At 43.1% G+C, this 19,339-nt stretch overlaps 1 protein-coding gene across 6 annotated transcripts in view; it reads left to right on the top strand.

Annotated features, from left to right (window-relative positions):
- Positions 1-19,339, top strand: part of OPHN1 (oligophrenin 1) — a gene marked incomplete at its 3' end in the record, with an annotated part of 608,646 nt that overhangs the window by 566,257 nt on the left and 23,050 nt on the right. For 5 of the 6 annotated variants that reach the window (XR_013813217.1, XM_079765071.1, XM_079765073.1 and 2 more), the window contains exons 21-22: positions 4,052-4,366; positions 17,661-17,820. Coding sequence is in view for 5 of the 6 variants with exons in the window: in XM_079765071.1 (XP_079621197.1) it covers positions 4,052-4,366; positions 17,661-17,820 (475 nt within the window). The remainder of the gene's footprint in view (positions 1-4,051; positions 4,367-17,660; positions 17,821-19,339) is intronic. The other variant, XM_079765074.1, reaches the window with a different exon arrangement.

The raw sequence follows: 19,339 nt of genomic DNA, 5'->3' as shown, positions 1-19,339 counted from the left end.
CCTTCACATCCCCGTATATAAGCTCTGTCCATCTGCCCCTTAACAACTCTTAAATCTTCTATTTTTGCTGCTACTACTCCAGTTTAGATCTTTCTCATCAGCAGTCCCCTATCTGGTCTTCTTACCTCTAGTTTCTCTAATCTGTTATACTTTTCATAATGAATCTAAAGGGATATTCTAAAAACATGTAATAATGCCATTTCTCTGCAAAAAATTATGGTCCTCTGCACCCCAATGATAAAGTTCATATTCTTGAGCATGGCATTCGTGTTCTAGAAGATGGTTTTCATGATATAGCCCCAACCCACTTTAACAATCTCATATGCAGCTACTCACACTTTTCATCTAAAATAGGTTTCTATGATCAAGCCATACTGAACTTTTTATTTTAATTTTATATTTTCTTAGACAAACCATGATATTTTACGCCTCCAAGTTCTGTTTGAAATCCCCTTTTCCTTTTCCCCCACTTATTGTAATCCTTCAAGTGCCAGCTGAAATGTGACCTATTTTATAAAATCTTCTCCAGCCCATCAGATAGAATTAGCACTGTCCTCCTCATAGCACTTATTTTCATGATTCTGCTTATATTTTAATAATTGATGTATTTATCTTGCTGGGCTAGTGTGCAACCTCTCAAAGCTCTTTCCCACACATAGAAGAGAGGCCTCCCTGTCTGATAAGGATTCACTCCCAATTCTCTGCAGTTTCTGAATCTGGTCTGTGTGTTTTTCTTTGAAAACAGATGTCTCATTAGGAAAAGGGGATGATACTGAACTCTTATTATCTGAAGGAACAATGACATCTCTCTTCAGAAAGAGTGTGGATTCTGGAAACAGACTTCAAGTTTTGAAAATTAGTTCTGCCACACTGGTCTTGTAACAGTGAGCCTCTTAGTGCCTTAGATTCCTCATCTGTAAAAAGGGACTAGTAAGAATTTACTACTTTAGCCCTGGCTGGTTTGGCTCAGTGGATAGAACATCAGATGCCTGTGGACTGAAGGGTCCCAGGTTTGATTCCGGTAAAGGGCACATGCCCTGGTTGTGGGCTCAATCCCCAGTGGGGGGTGTGCAGGAGGCAGCCTATCAGTGATTCTCTCTCATCGTTGATGTTTCTATCTCTCTCTCTCCCTCTCCATTCCTCTCTGAAATCAATAAAAATATATTTTTTCAAAAGAGTTTACTACTTTATAGACTAGTTTTAAAGATTACATGAGATAATCCATGTAAAATACTTACAACAGGGCCTAGCACAGAGAAAGTGCTCAAATAATGGCATCTGTTAGTATTACCATTGTTATTACTGTCATTGTTATCATTGCCATTTTGTCATTTTTCAACATATCCCAGAACTTGGAAATAGTTACCCTGGCAGAAGGGCCTACTTCCAAAGTCCCCATCACTCTTATCATTCCATCCCCTATTTCTGTGATCTAAGAAAAGATCCTTCCTATGTGGAAGTGACACTATGTAGGTGCACACCTCAATGAGACTGTACTCTCTTATATTGTATTGAGATGGTGATGATACTGTTATGACCTGTAAGGCACAGCTTACCCCTGTTGTGTCCCCTAAAGGAGAACAGGGGTGTAATTTTCTAGGGTCCCTACACCAGAAGAAGAAAGTATTCAGATGGAAACAACTAACTGAGATGTTGGGCCTAAAGCATATGGGGGAAGGATTTCATGTCACTGTTTATGTCATTGTTTTGAGAGGGTAAATGTGCTTGCAGTTACTCCTAAGTGCTGGATGTTTAAAGGTGCCCTCTGCTATAAGGCATGTCCTGGAAGCACATGATCTAGTTACATGGCAGTCCTGTGTTTATGTCCCTATTGATATTTATGAGCCTTTGCTAATTTTTTATTTGGTTGCTCTAGTCTGATAGCAATTATATTAGGGTTAAGAAAAGTAGGATCATGTATCTACCCTGGACCAGAGTAGGGGAACTATAGATGAACTCCTCTTGGCCCCTATGGTGATGGCAGCAGTGACTGGTGACAGGTTCCAAGGAGAAGAAAACTCTCTGGTTGGAAAAGTCTTTGCAGCAAGACTTAGCCCTTCCTTCCCAGATGGAAACTGTTGCCTCACTGCCTACCTGGAGCATAATAGTATAAATAATAACTAACACTTATTGAGTGTATATTATGTACTAGGCACTGAAATAAATTTACCATCTCATGTAAGCCTTGCTACAACATAGAGAGATAGGTACGATTATTATTCCCATTTCTCTGTGGAGAAAATTTGAGGTAGAGAGATATTATGAACTTGCCTAAGATCCCACAGTTAGTAAGAAGCAGAACTAAGAATCAGTCCTGGGCATCTAGCTCCAGAGCCTGCATTTCTTTCTTTCTTTTTTTTAAATCCTCACCTGAGGATATGTTGTGTTTTTATTATTATTATTATTGATTTAGAGAGAGAGAGAGAGAGAGAGAGAGAGAGAGAGAGAGAGAGATCAGTTGCCTCTTGTATATGCCCTGACCAGGAATTGAACTCACAACTTAGGTATGTGCCCTGACTGGGAATAGATCCCACAACCTTTTAATATTCTAACCAACTGAGCCACCCAGCCAGAGCCAAAGCCTGCATTTCTTTTTTTGTTATTATTATTAATTTCTGTTAACATTTTCTCTTTTTTTAATTCTCTGCCATTTTATTTTATTTTTAAAAAATTTTTATTGTTGAAAGTTTTACGTATGTCTCCCTCCCCCATTGACCTCTCCCTGACTGCTCCTGACTCCCAGCACATGCCCCTACCCCCTATTGTCCATGTCCATTGGTCATGCTCATATACATGGATACAAGTCCTTTGGTTGATCTCTAACCCCACCTCCTTTCCCTCCTTTCCCTTCTGAGGTTTGACAGTCTGTTTGATGCCTCTATAACATTTTCTTTATGGATCATTTCGAACATAAACAGAAGATGAAGAAAAGTATAACTTACTCCCCATGTACCTATTACCCAGCTTTGACTTTTACCACCGCACACCCAGTTGTGTTCCATCTATACCCTACTCAGTGTCCCATCATGACATCACGACATTTTATTCATAAATGTTTCAGTCGACATTTTATTCATAAATGTTTCAGTATGTCTCTCTAAAAGATTAGCATTCCTTTTAGTCAAAATCACAATGATTACTATACCTAAAAGCAAAGAAAAAACAAAACAGTAATTTCTTTAGATTACTACCTATGTAATTAATGTTCACACTCTCATTTTCTCATATTTAATGTTTTTAAAAATCAAGATCCAAATAAGATACATGTATTACAATTGTTTGACATGTCTCTTAGGTCTCATTTAACTGACCAGAAGCTCTGTTCTTAACCACTATACTCTGATACAGGTTCTCTGTAACTAAGGAAGGTGGTTTTAGAGGACTACATTAATTTCTTAAAATTAGTTTTCAAGATTTTGCATGTCTTTGTGTAAGTTAATTTTTCTAGGGAAAGTATCCCTAGTTCTCATTACAGTCTCAAAGCTGTAAGTATGTAAGACTTAGAACAACTGAAAAGCATGTACAAAATCCTATATTTTTTCAACTGTCACAGGGAATTCTATAGATCACAAAAGCTAGAAGATCATAAAATGGCTAGTTGGGTTTTGTTTTCTATGAAGATAAAGAAGTTAAATTCTGTTAAGTTTATTAATTTGAAATTTGAGAGGTCTTTACAAATTATGTTTGAGGTCAATAGAATTAGTTAAGGAGTAATTGCTGTCTCTTTTAAAAATTTAATAGAATATATAATTGATTGACGACTCTTAAATTCCTTTTGAATAAAGCATCTTGTTAGATTGTGGTTTTATTGTGAATTGTAGTGGTGAAAATTATACTCAGAACTTGAATTTAATTCCCTATCTGATGTGACTTGTGACTCCATATGAATTGGGACAGGTAGAGATTGATTTTTTAAGATATTGTTGATTTGATCCATAATAATAGCTCCTTTGCAAATGTGTACAATTTTTCAATACCATGTATGCATGTATTCAATGAAAAGGTGATAAAGATTACCATTAATCTTACTCTTTGCACCAACTCTTCCTAGATAAAATCCAACATCAAACACCCAATGGTACTATCACCAGCAGTATAGAAATCCCCAAACCACCACAATACTCCAACCTGCCTATTCAGAAGAGTGGGGAACCTGATCCTGGGAGAAAGTCCCCAAGCAGACTTACTTCAGATGGCAAATTGGAGTCCTGCCCCGAGGTGGACGTGGGGAAATTGGTGTCTAGGCTGCAGGATGAAGGAGGGACCAAGGCCACCAATGGACCTGTGTCAGGCTCTGGGCCCACCAAGGCCCCCTCTTTACACATAAAGAGACCAGCTCCTCGGCCCCTAGTTCATCACAAGGAGGGTAAGTGCTTGGGAATCCCATGGGAACCAAAACTGAACCCAACTACTTTTCACTTTCAGATCTTTCTGAAATGGAGATATATAAGTAGAAATCTGTTCCATTTTACTGCCACTAATATTGGATTGGTAGACAATAACATAAAAATCATTCACAGTAATTGCTAGAATATAAGCTTCATGAGGGCAGGGAATTTTAACTTATTTTGTTTACTTCTATATCCCACGTGCTAGAACAATGCCTAACTGTCCCATAGTAGGCAGTCATTATTTGTGGAGTAATTTAATAATAATAACATTACTTATTATTATTATTGCTACTGTTGCCATTTATTAGGTATCTGCTATGTGCCTGGCACTGCAGTAGGCACTGACATGCTCTTTGTGATCCTCACAACCTTACTGTGAAGAATGTATTATTATTGTTTTCTTTTCTACTACAAATCTGAGGTTCCTAGTGGTAAGTGACTTGCCAAAGGCTACTAACTGGCAGAGCTGTGTTCTAAATCTTACCAAGTCTCATAGGCACAAAATCCTTTGTTTTTTTTAAGAAGGCACAAGTATCACTTTACTTTCTTATAAGAAGCTTTGACTCTGTGAACTATTATTTTCTTACTAGAGTCCTGATGCACAAAAGTTGTTCAAGAGTAGGCCTTCCTTCCCCCAGCTGCTGGCACCAGCTTCCTTCTGACACCTGGGACCCGGGCTTCCCTGTGGCCACCGGGAGTCACCTGGGACCCGGACTTTCCTTGCAGTCCTGGCTTCATCCGGAAGGATGTCCGAAAGGACATCCAGTCTAATTAGCATATTATGCATTTATTATTATAGATTCTTACTCTCCAGTTTTGTAGAAATAAGGACAAAGGGGCACAACTTCTGCAAAACACCCAGCAATTTCACTTCGGGGAATTTATCTGAAGAAACCCAAAACACTAATTCAAAAGAATATATGCACCCCTATGTTCATTGCAGCATTATTTACAATAGCTAAGACCTGGAAACAGCCCAAGTGCCCATCAGTAAATGAGCAGGTAAAAAAAGCTGTGCTACATTTACACAATGGAATACTACACGGCTCCAAAAAAGAAAGAACTCTTACCATTTGCAACAGCATGGATAGACCTAGAGAGTATCATGTTAAGTTAAATAAGCCAGTCAGAAAAAGACAAGTGCCATATGATTTCACTCCTATGTGGAATTTGATGAACAAACTAAACTAACAAGCAAAATAGAGACAGACTCATAGATAAAGAGCAGGCAGACAGCTCTGATAGAAGGCGAGGGGTGTTAGGGAGTGCAGGGATTGAGCAAAATAGAAAAGAGAAAGAATTCATGGACATAGACAATAGTGTGACAATTGTGGGGGGAGGAGGTGGAAGAAGGTATGGGGGATAAATGGTAATTGAAAAGAATAAAATGCTCCAGCCATGAAGACAGAAGAGAAACAGTCCAGAGATGGAAGACGCTGATGATGCCTTGCCATACTAGCAGTCAGCAGATGTGCGTCACTGCAAATTGCCCAGGATCAAACCAGAGAGGGTCGGACCTGCATTACCACCATTTGTCCACCATCCAGAACTGAAATATCATTGCTGTTATGTACACATAAAGAACTGTTGGACATAGAAATTGGGACTCAAAAGAACTGTTGGCCCAGAAAGAAAGTCACTATAGACTGATTCATTTGCCTCTCAGCATAACCATTATTGCTTGTCTCATTTTCAGTTCCTATAAGTGTATTCCTAGTATCACATGAGCTCACTCATCTAGGGGAAATGATGAACAACATAGACTGAAGAACAAGAACAGCATCAATCAGACTGTCAGACCTCAGAGGGAAGGTAGGGGAGGGTGGGGATAAGGGAGAAAGATCAACCAAAGGACTTGTGTGCTTGCATATGAGCCTAACCAGTGATCATGGACAACAGGGGGATGGGGGCATGCGTGTGGAGGGGGGGGTTGAGGACAAATATGTGATACCTTAATCAATAAAGTAATTAAAAAAAGAATAGGGAGAAACCAAGATGGCAGCATAGGTTAAGCACCTAACCTGCAGCCTGGCACAACAATTTCAAGAATACAACTAAAGGTCAAAACGGACATCATCCAGAACCACAGGAAAGCTGGCTGACTGAAATGCCCACAACTAGAAGGAAAGAAAAAAACACAAGGAGAATCAGAGGAGCTGTAAAAGCCTGAGGTATGGAGACACGGGCGGAGACACAAGCACCCGCGCATGCGGGGAGGACGGAGCCAGAGAGGACAGGGTGGCTGACGACCTGGCCGGCGTTCTCTAGCGGGAAGGAGATAAAAGCTCCAGATTGCGCTGAACCCCAGCTCCGACTGCACTGAACCCCAGTTCCAGGCAAGACCCTGGGAAGCCAGGCTCATGCTGGGGGAATCTGGGCTGTGGGGCGGAGGCACAGAGGAGCGGCGAAAGGCAGAGCTCGGGAGGCGTGCACATGAATGCGCACAGAGGACGGACTGTTGCCTGTGCCGCTGAATTGCCCTGGCAGGGAGGAGACAGGGGCTCCAGACCATGCTGAACCCCAGTTCTGGCTGCGCTGGGCCCCGGTTCCGGGCGAGACCCTGGGAAGCCAGGCTCATGCTGGGGGAACCTGGGCTGTTAGGCAGAGATGCAGGGGAGCGGCGAAGGGCAGAGCACCGAAGGCGCACACGGGAATGCACGCAGAGGATGGTCTGTTGACTGTGCTGCTGGATTGCCCTGGTGGGAAGGAGACAAAGGTGCCAGACTGCGCTGAGCCCCAGTTCCGACTACACTGAAACCCAGTTCCGGGCGAGAATCTGGGAGTTCAGATTCATTGGGGGAGACTAGACTGTTTGGCAGCGGGCAAAACTCCAGGGCGCTTTTCTCTCAGAGGTGTTTGCAGGGAGTACAGAGGGACACTGAGGAACACTGAGACCCAGGAACCTCATAGGGCGGGGCTGACTGGAAGCCAAGGCTGTAGGCTCCACCCTGAAACTCCACCCCATCCAAGCTGAGCACAGAGGCTTTTACAATTTTGCAAGTCTAGTTGAATAAGGCTGTCTCCCGGCGTAGACACAGCTGATCCTCACAGCCAATTGGACTGGAGGTCAAATCCTCCCAGTGTACCAACAGCAATCAAGGCTTAACAACACCAAGACTTTGCACTCAGCCCACAAAGGGGGGGTACCAAGAGCGACCACCTAGGGAGATTGGGGAAGCTGAGCTACCGGCCCCTATAGGTCACTGACCACACAAAGCCACTCCATCAACATAGGGAGGCAGCCAAAAGGTGGAGACACCGAAGCAGGTCACGAATAGAAGGGATGAAAGAAAGTAAACTAATGGACGACACAGTGTTCAGAACCACATTTATAAGGTTACTTAAGAATCTTCTGGAGGACCGAGATGGTGGCATAGGGCAGATGCCTGATTGTTGCCTACCACAACAATTTTGAGACTGCAACTGGAGGGCAGAGCAGACACCATCCAGAACAATGGCCGGAGGAGTTGCTGGGAGGGGTTGATTGATGGGAGTTGGGATCGGGAAGACTGGGCCCCGCTGGGTCCCGGATCCGGGTGCGCTCGCCCGGCGACTGGTCGCTGCTGCAGGCCCGAGTGCTGCCGCAGCGACCTTGGACCGGCCCGCCGCCGTGCACTGGGCGCACTGGAGCTTCGCCAAGCCCGCCACCCGGCGAGTTCCGCGGCGGCCGCCTTGGAGCTTTGAGAGGATGGCCGAAGGAATTGCTGAGAGGGAATTGACCGACAGGAATTGGGATCGCGAAGACGAGGCCCCGCTGGGTCCCGGGTCCGGGTGAGGCCACGCGCCCCTGGGTCCGGGTGAGGTCACGCGCCCCTGGGTCCAGGTGAAGCTGGATCCCGGGTCTGGGTGAGGCCGTGCGCCCCTGGATCTGGGTGAGGCTGGGTCCCGGGTCTGGGTGAGGCCGCGCCCCTGGGTCCGGGATAGGCCACGCTCCCCTGGGTCCGGGTGAGGCCACACGCCCCTGGGTCTGGGTGTAGCTGAATCCCGGGTCCGGGCGAGGCCATGTGCCCCTGGATCTGGGTGAGGCTGGGTCCCGGGTCCGGGCGAAGCTGAATCCCGGGTCCAGGTGAGGCCGTGCGCCCCTGGATCCGGGTGAGGCTGGGTCCTGGGTCTGGGTGAGGCCGCGTCCCTGGGTCCGGGAAAGGCCACGCCCCCCTGGGTCCGGGTGAGGCCACGTGCCCCTGGGTCCGGGTGAGGCTTGATCCCGGGACCGGGTGAGGCTGCGCGCACCTGGGTCCGGGTGAGGCCACGTGACCCAGGGCCCGGGTGATGCTGAGTCCCAGGTCCGGGTGAGGCCATGCGCCCCTGAGTTCGGGTGAAACCGCGCCCCTGGGTCCGGGCGAGACCAAACCAGAGGGAGTCGGACCTGAATTACCACCATTTGTCCACCACCCAGAGCTGAAAAGTCAGTGCCGACATGTACACATAAGGAACTGGTGGACATTGAAATTGGGTTTCAAAAGAACTGTTGGTCCAGAAAGAAACTTACTACAGTCTGATTCATTTGCCTGTCAGCATAACTATTATTGCTCGTCTCACATTCAGTTCTTATAAGTATATTTCTAGTAACACATGATCTCACTCATCTAGGGGAAATGATGAACAACATAGACTGATGAACAAGAACAGACCCAGAAACAAGGAGGCATCGATCGGACTGTCGGGCCTCAGAGGGAGGGTAGGGGAGGGTGGGGGCACGGGGGAGAGATCAACCAAAGGACTTGTGTGCATGCATACAAGCCTAACCAATGGTTAAGGACAACAGGGGTGTGGGGTGTGGGGTGTGGGATGGGAATGGGGGGATGAGGACAAATATGTGACACCTTAATCAATAAAGAAATGATAAAAAGAATAAAATGAATAAATAAAAATTACAAATTCACAATGTGGCTGGCTCCTGCATATTTAATTGGCTACATCATATGAAGACTCAAGTAGGGAGATTGGGACTAATCCAGTGGGAATTTGGGGAGAATATAAGTCTATGAAAACAGTATGGTATAATGGAAAGAATATGGAGTTTGATAGCACCCAGGCTTAGATCCAAACCCTGATTATTTTACTTAGATAACCTTCTAAAAATGTGCCTTATGTTTTATACCCTGGCCTGTTCCAAAAACAATTTAAGGCACTTCACAATATAGAAAAATATTAGTACTTAAAAATAGTAAGAATAATTTATTTAATAAACAAATGTTTATTGAGTACTTACTGTGTGCCTGGCCCAATTCTAGGTATTGAAGATGTTAAAGTGAATAAGACATTTAAAGCCCCTGCCTGCTTGAGGCTTATATCAGGGCTTAGCTAACTATGGCCTGAAATGGTTATAAAAACTCAACAGAAAAATTATGTCATAACACATGAGAATTATATGAAATTCAAATTTCCATGTCCAAGGACATATGCTCCTTAATTTACATATTACCTACCGCTGTTTTTGCACTACAGTAGCAGTATTGAGTAGTGGCAACAGAGACTCTGTGGCCTGCAAAGCCTAAAATTCTAGAGTATATGTAAGAGAGTTAAGGCCAAGAGGGTGAAAAGGTATAATTGTAGGAAGACGGAAAGAATGGAATTAGTAGACAAAATGTTTGTCATGAAGCCTTATACACTTGCTTTAGCATTTGGCTCCAAACTTTCTCAAGAAAACAAAAAGGGGCGGGGGAACCTCGATGGTTATATAATTCCAAGTTCTTAAAGTGACAACAACAAGCCAGTTATTCAAGTAAAGCACAACTCTTCTGCTTTTGAGAACAGAAAATGTTTCTAAGAAGCATTTTCTCCCATGGATGGTTGCATATAACAGCCTCAGCATGGGTTGATGACATTGTCTCAGGGCACAATTCAGTAAAAGCTATTCTATGTGTGTGTGTGTGGGCGGGGGGGGGGGGTCCAATAAGGTTTTCCCTAAGTAACTGACTGCATTCTCTGGCTCAACACACTGAAGCATCTGTATTATTATAGTTAAGTTATTTAACCTCTTTGCACCTAAGTTTCCATGCCTGTAAATGGGAAAAACAGCTCACTCCACAAAATTATTACTAGGGTTAAAAATGAATAACAAGTAAATATTCAAAATATGTTATTTCCCTGCCTTTGCCCTTCCCATCTGTAAGACTTGCCTCTTCTGGGAAGTAGCCAAGTAAGGCCAGACTTCTATGTAGACATCTGCTTCAGTTTATAAGTCATATATTGACCTTCACATCAGTCTGGTAGAGAGTTGTGTAACTTAGCTTATGTTCATCACAGTAAAGTTTGTCTTGCCTGTCTCCAACCCTTAAGGTCAGCCAGATCCTATCATATCAGCACACACAGTAACTTAGTCCTCCCTATCAGTTCCGCTTTTACCATCTTCTGCTGCAAAGTTAAATCCCAGCTGCATTCCCCTCTTCCCCTTCCTCCACAGTCCTGCCCCACGCTGCTGGTGGTCACTGCTCTGATCTAATGGTTTCAGTTCATGAAAGTACTGACCTGACTGTACAGTGTTAGCAAGACTATTTAAATTTCTGCCACAGCATTGCCTGGCTTTGCTTGCTGCCTAAGGCTAGTGTGATGCAGCTTTTTTTCAAAGCTTCATGCCTCCAGCTTTGGTTACAGAAAACATAACTGAGGCAGTAGTTCTAGCCTTGATCAAAAATTAATCAAACCTCTGGTGTTGCCTCTTTGAACCTTGCTCACTCCCATCTCCTACTTTCTCCCTTCCTCCCATTTTGGCTCCCACTCCAGTGATAGATTCCAGGCGTAAGTACAGATATCAATTAAGCCAAAGCTGCAAAAAGCTCTCTGACTCTGAGCTATACGACAACAGCTTGAATGGCAGTTTCTGAGGGAGGTAGCTATCATCTCAGCAGGCCTACCTTAGAATTGTCACTCTATTTCACCTGTGTTGTTCAGAGCTTTGTCTATAATCCAGAGAGTCAGTGCACAGGCTTCATTGCTTTAGTGATCCAACTATGCCACTGTCCTGTCCCTTACCTTCACCCCTTGCATTGATCCAGTATTTGAGTGGACTTGATAGTCTCCAATTTTTTTCTTAGCAATTAAAAATAGCAAAAACAAAGGGGCATGCTAAATCGCTTTGTTCCATGCAAGTCAACTTTACAATAAGATCAATATTGTTTGCTGATGTAATTTTGCCAAGGGTCCTTTTCTATTCCTGACAAGGAACTGGATACTTTCTCTATGTCTGTTATATCTAATCATGTGATAGTCCTATGAAGCAGGCTTTGTTATCCCCATTTCATAGATGGAGAAACCGAGGCTCAGAAAAATGAAATAAGTTGCCCAGCCATCCAATTTGTAAGATGTAGAGATAAGACTTGAACCCAGACTTCTTGAGTACTACATTTTTTTCCTTTATTGATTAAGGTATTACATATGTGTCCCTAACCCCCCACTGCCCCTCACCTCCCCACTCGTGCCCTCACCCCCCTAGTGTCTGTGTCCATTGGAGTACCATGTTCTTATTTCTTAAGTGGCTATAGCTACCTTCCCTTTTCTGTTTTCTAAGAACCATTCATTTGGGGGGAGAAAAATTATACAAGCCCAGTTTCCTCCCTTCCTTTGATGTTACTACCTGTTACCAGACCTGGCTTTGGAAAGGGTATTTGTGTAGCTTATACATTGGGACTTTGGGCTTTCCTTTGGAGAATGGAAGGGCAAGACATATTCTTGCATGTATTTGTTTATTTATTCAGATATATTGCAATGCAATGGGACAGATGAAGATGCAAGTCCATGGTCCCTGCCTTTCAAAGGTTCATGGTGAGGCTGGCATGTAAGCAGTCAGTTGCAGTCCAGTGTGATCCATGTTCCTATTGGGGGTGAGAAAAAATCCCAGTAGGAGAATGGAGTAAGCCATTCACTCTATCTGAGGTTCTGAGATAAGAGTGGGGAATATATCTACACTGGGACCCTATACCATGTGGGTTTAGGGGTCCTTCTTAGCTCTTTCCCTCTGTCTTATGGGAGAGAAAAGACTGCATTGTGATGGCATGCTCTTGGGCTTGGAGAAATAGTGCTTGTTAGGCCTTATTCAGCCACAGGGCCATTGGTTCTCCACTGGGGTGACTAACCTTATGAGTGGCATTTGCATCTACTCTAAAAGTATTAGTAATAGACTTGCTCTTGCAGTAATGGATTGTGTTGGCCATTATCCAGATTTTCTTATTTGGACTCATTATGCTTTAATTATCTACTGTGTTTGGTTTTCATTCTCTGCCTTCCTTGAAGCCTAACTTCAGATTGATCCAAAAGGATAATAAGTGGATAAAAGAGATAAGAGACTTTTAGGTGAGTATGGGTAGTATCATAGAAAGAAAGATATAATTCTAGAAGACTGGGGGAATCTATATGAGGGAGCAATCTCCCCTTACTCTGTGTCTTCAGGTTGGGTGTAGATGGGTATAAGGAAAGGTAGAAGAAAGTTAGTTAAGGTTGAAGATTTATAGCCTAAGAAATCTATGAATGCTAAGATTTTTTGGTTATAGTCATTTGACAGAGAATGGGGAGGGAGAGAACAAATTGGGTTGAGAGGGAGGTCAGATTGTAGTAAAAGTCAGGTTGTGGACTAAGGTTGAAAAGAAATTAATAGGAACTACAGTTTGGTAGAAAGACCATAGGCTCAAAAGCTTAGTGGAGTCTTGGATATAACTTAGGCTCCAGAGTCTCCCATATTTTATTTTGAATCTTCTCTCATGCTAGGTGTGGGCATTGGACATGCCATAATCTCTGTGATCTGTGAGCCTTAGTTTTCTCATCTGTAAAATGAAGATAACTGTGCCCATAGGATTTCTGTAACGGTGAAATATCTATGTGCTTGGCACATAATGTGTATTCAGTAAAATGGCAGCAGTTGCTTTGCTTTTATAAGAATCTAATTACTAACTACATCATCTTAGTTAGATAAACTTCACATCTTTGAGCCAGTTTTCTCAACTGTAAGTGGGGATAATGCCTATATTGCAGACATGGTTTTGTGAGGTTTCATTAAATTTTATATACAAGGTATCTGGTAATGTAATAGAAGTTCAAAAAATGATAGTGGGTGGGTGGGTGACATCTTCCCAGGAAATGACAGGCATGGAAAATGATAGAAGTATAACCTTCCATATTTTGGATCCTATGAAAATAAGCCTAGGCCTCAAATATGGATGCTATAAAAGAGCTCAGATATACTCTTTCCATCTTCAACCTGTCTCTGACCATGCCAAAAACACCCAGAAAGAGGAGGACCATTGCTGAGGGGAAGAGGCAAAGAAGGCTTCTTAGCTCTCCCTCGAGGTCCAGCGCAAATCCTATTCCTTCTATGGAGCCTTCTGACAATTTTGCCCCAGGGAATTCTCCTTTACCTTACTTATTTTGGGCACCTGAGTTTGGCCCTCTAATGTGGTTGCAGAGTTACATTTTTCACATATTTCCAATAAGTGTGATTTCATTCTCCAACTCAGTTTTTAGCCTCTGTAGGTGAAGTCTATGTTAGATCATGTGTGTGCATTTCTTATGAGAGCATAAGGCTGGGCACAAAAGCTCTCAAGCAATATCCAATATATTGAACACATTTTTATTTAGGTTTCAAAATAGCCCTGAAATATGGGTATATCATTGTACGTATCACAGATAGCACAAGTGGGGACTTAAAGTGGGAAAGCTTTTTTCATTGTCCCTTTAATAGGCATAACTATATTTTTCTTTACTCAATACTTTTTAAATACCAGTTGCATGCTAAGCAATTTACTTGGGCCTTTTCTGAATACAGAGAAGAATCCTATCTGGGAGAGAGCAGGTGTTCAGTAAAAAGGTAACTAAAGTTATACCAGTTATTTTATTATCATTACCACTATTATTATTATTACTAACTAGGGGCCCAGTGCATGAATTCATGCACCTTGAAAGGAACTGTGCACCACAAGGCTGTGGTGGGCACAGGGGCGGGTCTCGGCCCCTCCTCCGTGCCCCCACCCAGACCCTCCCATTGCAGCCCTGCTCCCATCCTGCCGCTGCTGCTCCCACACACTGAAGGCACCAGCCCTGCTCACACCGGCTGACAGATGGAGCGATTGGGGCCAGCGCCGACAGTGGGTGCAAGCAGCAGCTGCTGCCCCAATTACCCCTCAGGAGCTGGGGGAGATGGAGAAGCCCTTAGGGGCAATCGGGGCTGGCAGCCACCACTCACACCCACTGATGGCGCAGATGATCAGGACCAGCACCGGGTGCCGGCAGCGGGTGTGAGTGCTGGGCAGGATCATGGCACACGGGAGCAAAGAATTTGCAGTAACCACCAGAGGCTCGCCACCATGACAGTGACCCGCGCTGCGCCTTGGTCTGGCAAACCTGTTCACCTGCTCCACCATCTTGCCGCGGCTGATGCCTGCCATGTTCCGTGCGCGCCCTCTGGTGGTTAGAACACGTCATAGCAACCAGTTGTTCAGTTGTTTGGTTGTTCCACCATTTGGTCTATTTGCATATTATGGTTTTACATATATAGATAATAACAAAACAGCAGACACTGGGAAGAACAGTGGATGCAGATACAGGAGATAGGGGTTTCAATCGTCACTCTACTACTTACCTATGTGATTATGGGTGAGTCAGTTCACCCTTCCAAACCTCATTTTCCTTCTTTTAAAAAAATATATTTTTATTGATTTCAGAGAGGAAGTGGAGAGAGAGATAAAAACAACAATGATGAGAGAGAATCATCAATTGGCTGCCTCCTGCACGCCCCACACTGGGGATGGAGCCCACAACTGGGGCATGTGCCCTGACCAAGAATCGAACTGAGACCTCCTGGTCATAGGTGGATGCTCTACCACTGAGCCACATCGACTGGGTTCAGTTTCCTTCTTTGTAAAATGGAGACAATAAGTAAGATCTGTCTGTTCTTTCCTTCCAAGCTTATTGTGAACACCAAATAGTTTTCTGGGAGAGTGCTTTGAGTGGTATAAAGTTAGAAAAATTGGATTAATATTATTATTTGAGTCATTTTTCTTCAGTGTACCTAGCTTGATGCTAAGGGGAATAGCATGTCCAGTAATGTAAGACACAGTCTAGATGGGGAGACAGAATTTATATGTGTGTATGTGAATAGTACCTGTTTCCTCCACTAGGATATCAATCACACTTTATTATTATTGTTTCTTTTCATATATGTCTCCCTCATTAGAATGGCTAGCTGGAGGGACTAAAAAACCAATATGACAATATATAAGCACTTCATGAGTGTTTACATAGATGGGAATTAGCTATGCCAGCTGGAGTGTTCAGAGAGCTAAGATTTGAGCTGAGTGTTGAGGAATGGTTACAATATAGTTAAGACATGAGAATAGTAGCATGTCCTCAAAGACCTGTCTACCCAACTCTAGACTTTCTGTAGTTATAGTCTAGAATTAGTGCCTGAGATGATAATTTGAGACCAAATCATAGGGGGCCTTGAATTTATGTTAAGGAATGTGAACTTTATTCAGTACATAGTCACTGGGAAGATCTTTAAGGAGGAGAAAAACAGTGTAAAAATACTTAGGGTAAATTTTATAATACGTAGTATTAAAATATTAAAGTTAATATTTTTACATTTACATGAAAATGTTTATAGAAGAAAGCTTAATGAATATCAAGATCTAACACCCTTGCATAGTTGTGCATGTGTCTATTTCCATATTGTGTTCATTAGGCCATGACTATTTTTGTGGACATTTTTCACATATTATTTTACATGCATATATTTTTTTATCTGGCCCAAGTCCTTGTCAGTTCATACGTAATACGTTTTGATTAAATGCTTCTAAGCATTGACTCATTTGTTTGGGTCTGAATTTTTGCTGTTAAGAAACATGTATTCTTCCAATTTTTTTTAATTTTTAATTTTTTTAAATTTAAATTCTTCATTGTTGAAAGTATTACATATGTCTTCTCCACCCACCCCCTTGACTTCTCCTGGCCGCTTCCCCTGCCCAGCCCAAGTCCCACCCCCTCCTATTGTCTGTGTCCGTTGGTTATGCTTATATTCATGCATACAAGTCCTTTGGTTGATCTCTTACCCACCCCTCTTACCCTCCCCTACCTTTCCTCTGAGGCTCGAAAGTCTGTTTGATGATTCTATGTCTCCGGGTCTATTTTAGTTCATCAGTTTATGGTTATTATATTCCACAAATGAGTGAGATCATGTGATATTTATCTTTCTCTGACTGGCTTATTTCGCTTATCATAATGCTCTTCAGTTCCATCCATGCTGTTGCAAATGGTAAGAATTCCTTCTTTTTTTACTGCAGCATAGCATTCCATTGTGTAGATGTACCACAGGTTTTTCATCCACTCATCTGCTGATGGGAACTTAGGCTGTTTCTAAATCTTAGCTATTGTAAATTGTGTTGCTATGAACATAGGGATGCATATATTCTTTCTGATTGATGTTTCTACATTCCTAGAAGTGGGATCACTGGGTCAAATGGGAGTTCCATTTTTAATTTTTTGAGGAAACTCTATACTGTTTTCCACAGTGGCTGCACCAGTCTGCATTCCCCCCAACAGTGCACGAGGGTTGTTGTTGTTTTAATTTCTTTTCTTTGGGTTAAATTCCTTTGGACCTTATCCCCAAAGTGGATCAACTGGGTCACTGAGTATGAAATGTGTCATATGTATGATTTTGCATTTCATCCACACTGTTGCAAGATAGAATAAGCTGGGTGTACAGTGCCACCAACAATTTGTAAGTGCATCCATTTCACCATACTCCTTACAGAAACATTCTAAAAAATTATGTATATGTATTTTCTACCGACTAACCTAGAAACTGGAGACAGAGGCAGGAAGGCAACTTAGGAGGCTGCTACAATAGTCAAGACCTAAGTGAAAAAAGCTTGAGTTTTGATGATGATGAATTTAATAAATTGAAATTCATCATCAAACATTGACTAAGCACCTACTTTGTGCCTGGCACTGTACTAAACATATTAGTACATTATTAAAATATCTCAATATCTTTGTAAAATACTATATTATTGGTCTTAATTATATATATATAAGGAAACTGAGACTCAGCAAATTGATGTGAATATCCTAGGTCACAAAAATACAAACTTCAGATCTGATTTTCAAACATAAACTTTCTGAATGTATAACTGCTGGAAGAATTATAAAGAAACAAAAATCCAGAGTTGTTAGTGACCAAAGAGAAATGGGTGCCAAAGGAGGTGGCCTAGATAGCTTTGATATTGTGTAGTTTTGCATTTGGATAACCATCAAGGTTTTTTATATTGTTTTCCCTTCCAGGAGACTCTGACAGTTTCAGCAAAGTGCTGCCTCCAGGAGAAAAGCCAACCATCATCCGTCCCCCAGTGAGACCTCCAGATCCTTTCTTCTGGGCAGCTACTCCCCAGAAAACAAAGCCAGATATTGTAGCTGGCAACGCAGGAGAAATCCCATTATCTGTGTAAGTAGGGTTATTCCTCATCTTTGACCTAAGGCCAATCGAAGGCCACCAGGAAGGCTTTCAGGATTACCATTATGGTTTTGAAGGGTATACAGTACATAATCCTGGGCATCATTTACTTCATAGTCTAAGGCCGTGGTCGGCAAACTGTGGCTCATGAGCCACATGTGGCTCTTTGGCCCCGTGAGTGTGGCTCTTCCACAAAATACCACGGCCTGGGCGAGTCTATTTTGAAGAAGTGGCGTTAGAAGAAGTTTAAGTTTAAAAAATTTGGCTCTCAAAAGAAATTTCAATCATTGCTCTGTTGACTAATGAGTATGCTGACCACTGGTCTAGGGGAATGCACAGACCAGCTCTGTTCAGAGTGTTCTACTCTACACTGAGGGTTGAGAGATTTCCCCAAAGCTGGCAAGCTTGGACCTTAGTGCCTAACAGGAGAACCATTGTTTCTAGCTATATTGATGTCTGATGGGTGGTAAGATTACTTTCTGTTTTCATGTTCCCTTTGCTCAGGAAGTTTTCTTTTTTTCTTGTTATTGCTACTGGTTTTAAAAGTAATTTAATGAACAGATTCATTCATTGTACTTGTGCCTTGAGGCTTTTTATTATTATTACTAGAGGCCCGGTGCACGAAATCATTCACAGGAGGGGGGTCCCTCAGGCCACCCTGCACCCTCTCACAATCCAGGACCCCTAGGGGGATGTCCAACTGCTGTTTTAGGCCCGATCCCACAGAGATCCTTGTGGGATTGGGCGTAAACTGGCAGGCAGACATCCCTCTTGCAATCCGGGACTGCTGGCTCCTAACCACTCACCTGCCTGCCTGCCTGATTGCCCCTAACCCCTCTGCCTCCATGCCTGATACCCCTAACTGCTCCCCTGCCTGCCTGATCACCCCTAACTGCCCTCCCCTGCCGGCCTGATCACCCCTAACTACCCTCCCTTACCGCCCGGGTCGCCCCTAACTGCTCTCCCCTGCTGGCCTGATCACCCCTAACTGCCTCTGCCTCAGCCCCTGCCACTGTGGCATTGTCCAGAAGGATATCTGGAAGATGTCCAGTCTAATTAACATATTACTCCTTTATTAGTATAGATTATATGTTATTTTTTGCCTGAACTATTTTATTTTTCTTTATTGAATAAGGTATTACATATGTGTCCTTATCCCCCCATTGCCCCCCCAACTCCCCACTCATGTCCTCACCCCCCTGGTGTCTGTGTCCCTTGGTTAGACTTATATGCATGCATACAAGTCCTTTGGTTGAATTTTACCCCTTACCCCCACCCTCCTCTACCTTCCCTCTGAGGTTTGACGGTCTGATTGATGCTTCTCTGTCTCTGGATCTGTTTTTGTTCATCAGTTTATGTTGTTCCTTATAATCCACAAATGAGTGAGATCATGTGATATTTATCTTGCTCTGACTGACTTATTTCGCTTACCATAATGCTCTCCAGTTCCATCCATGCTGTTGCAAATGGTAAGAATTCCTTCTTTTTTACTGCAGCTTAGTATTCCATT

This window comes from Cnephaeus nilssonii, assembly GCF_951640355.1.
Source record: "Cnephaeus nilssonii genome assembly, chromosome: X".
NCBI lineage: Eukaryota > Metazoa > Chordata > Mammalia > Chiroptera > Vespertilionidae > Cnephaeus > Cnephaeus nilssonii.
The sequence above is the reverse complement of the archived record's forward strand: the minus strand, read 5'-3'. Positions and strand labels throughout refer to the sequence as shown.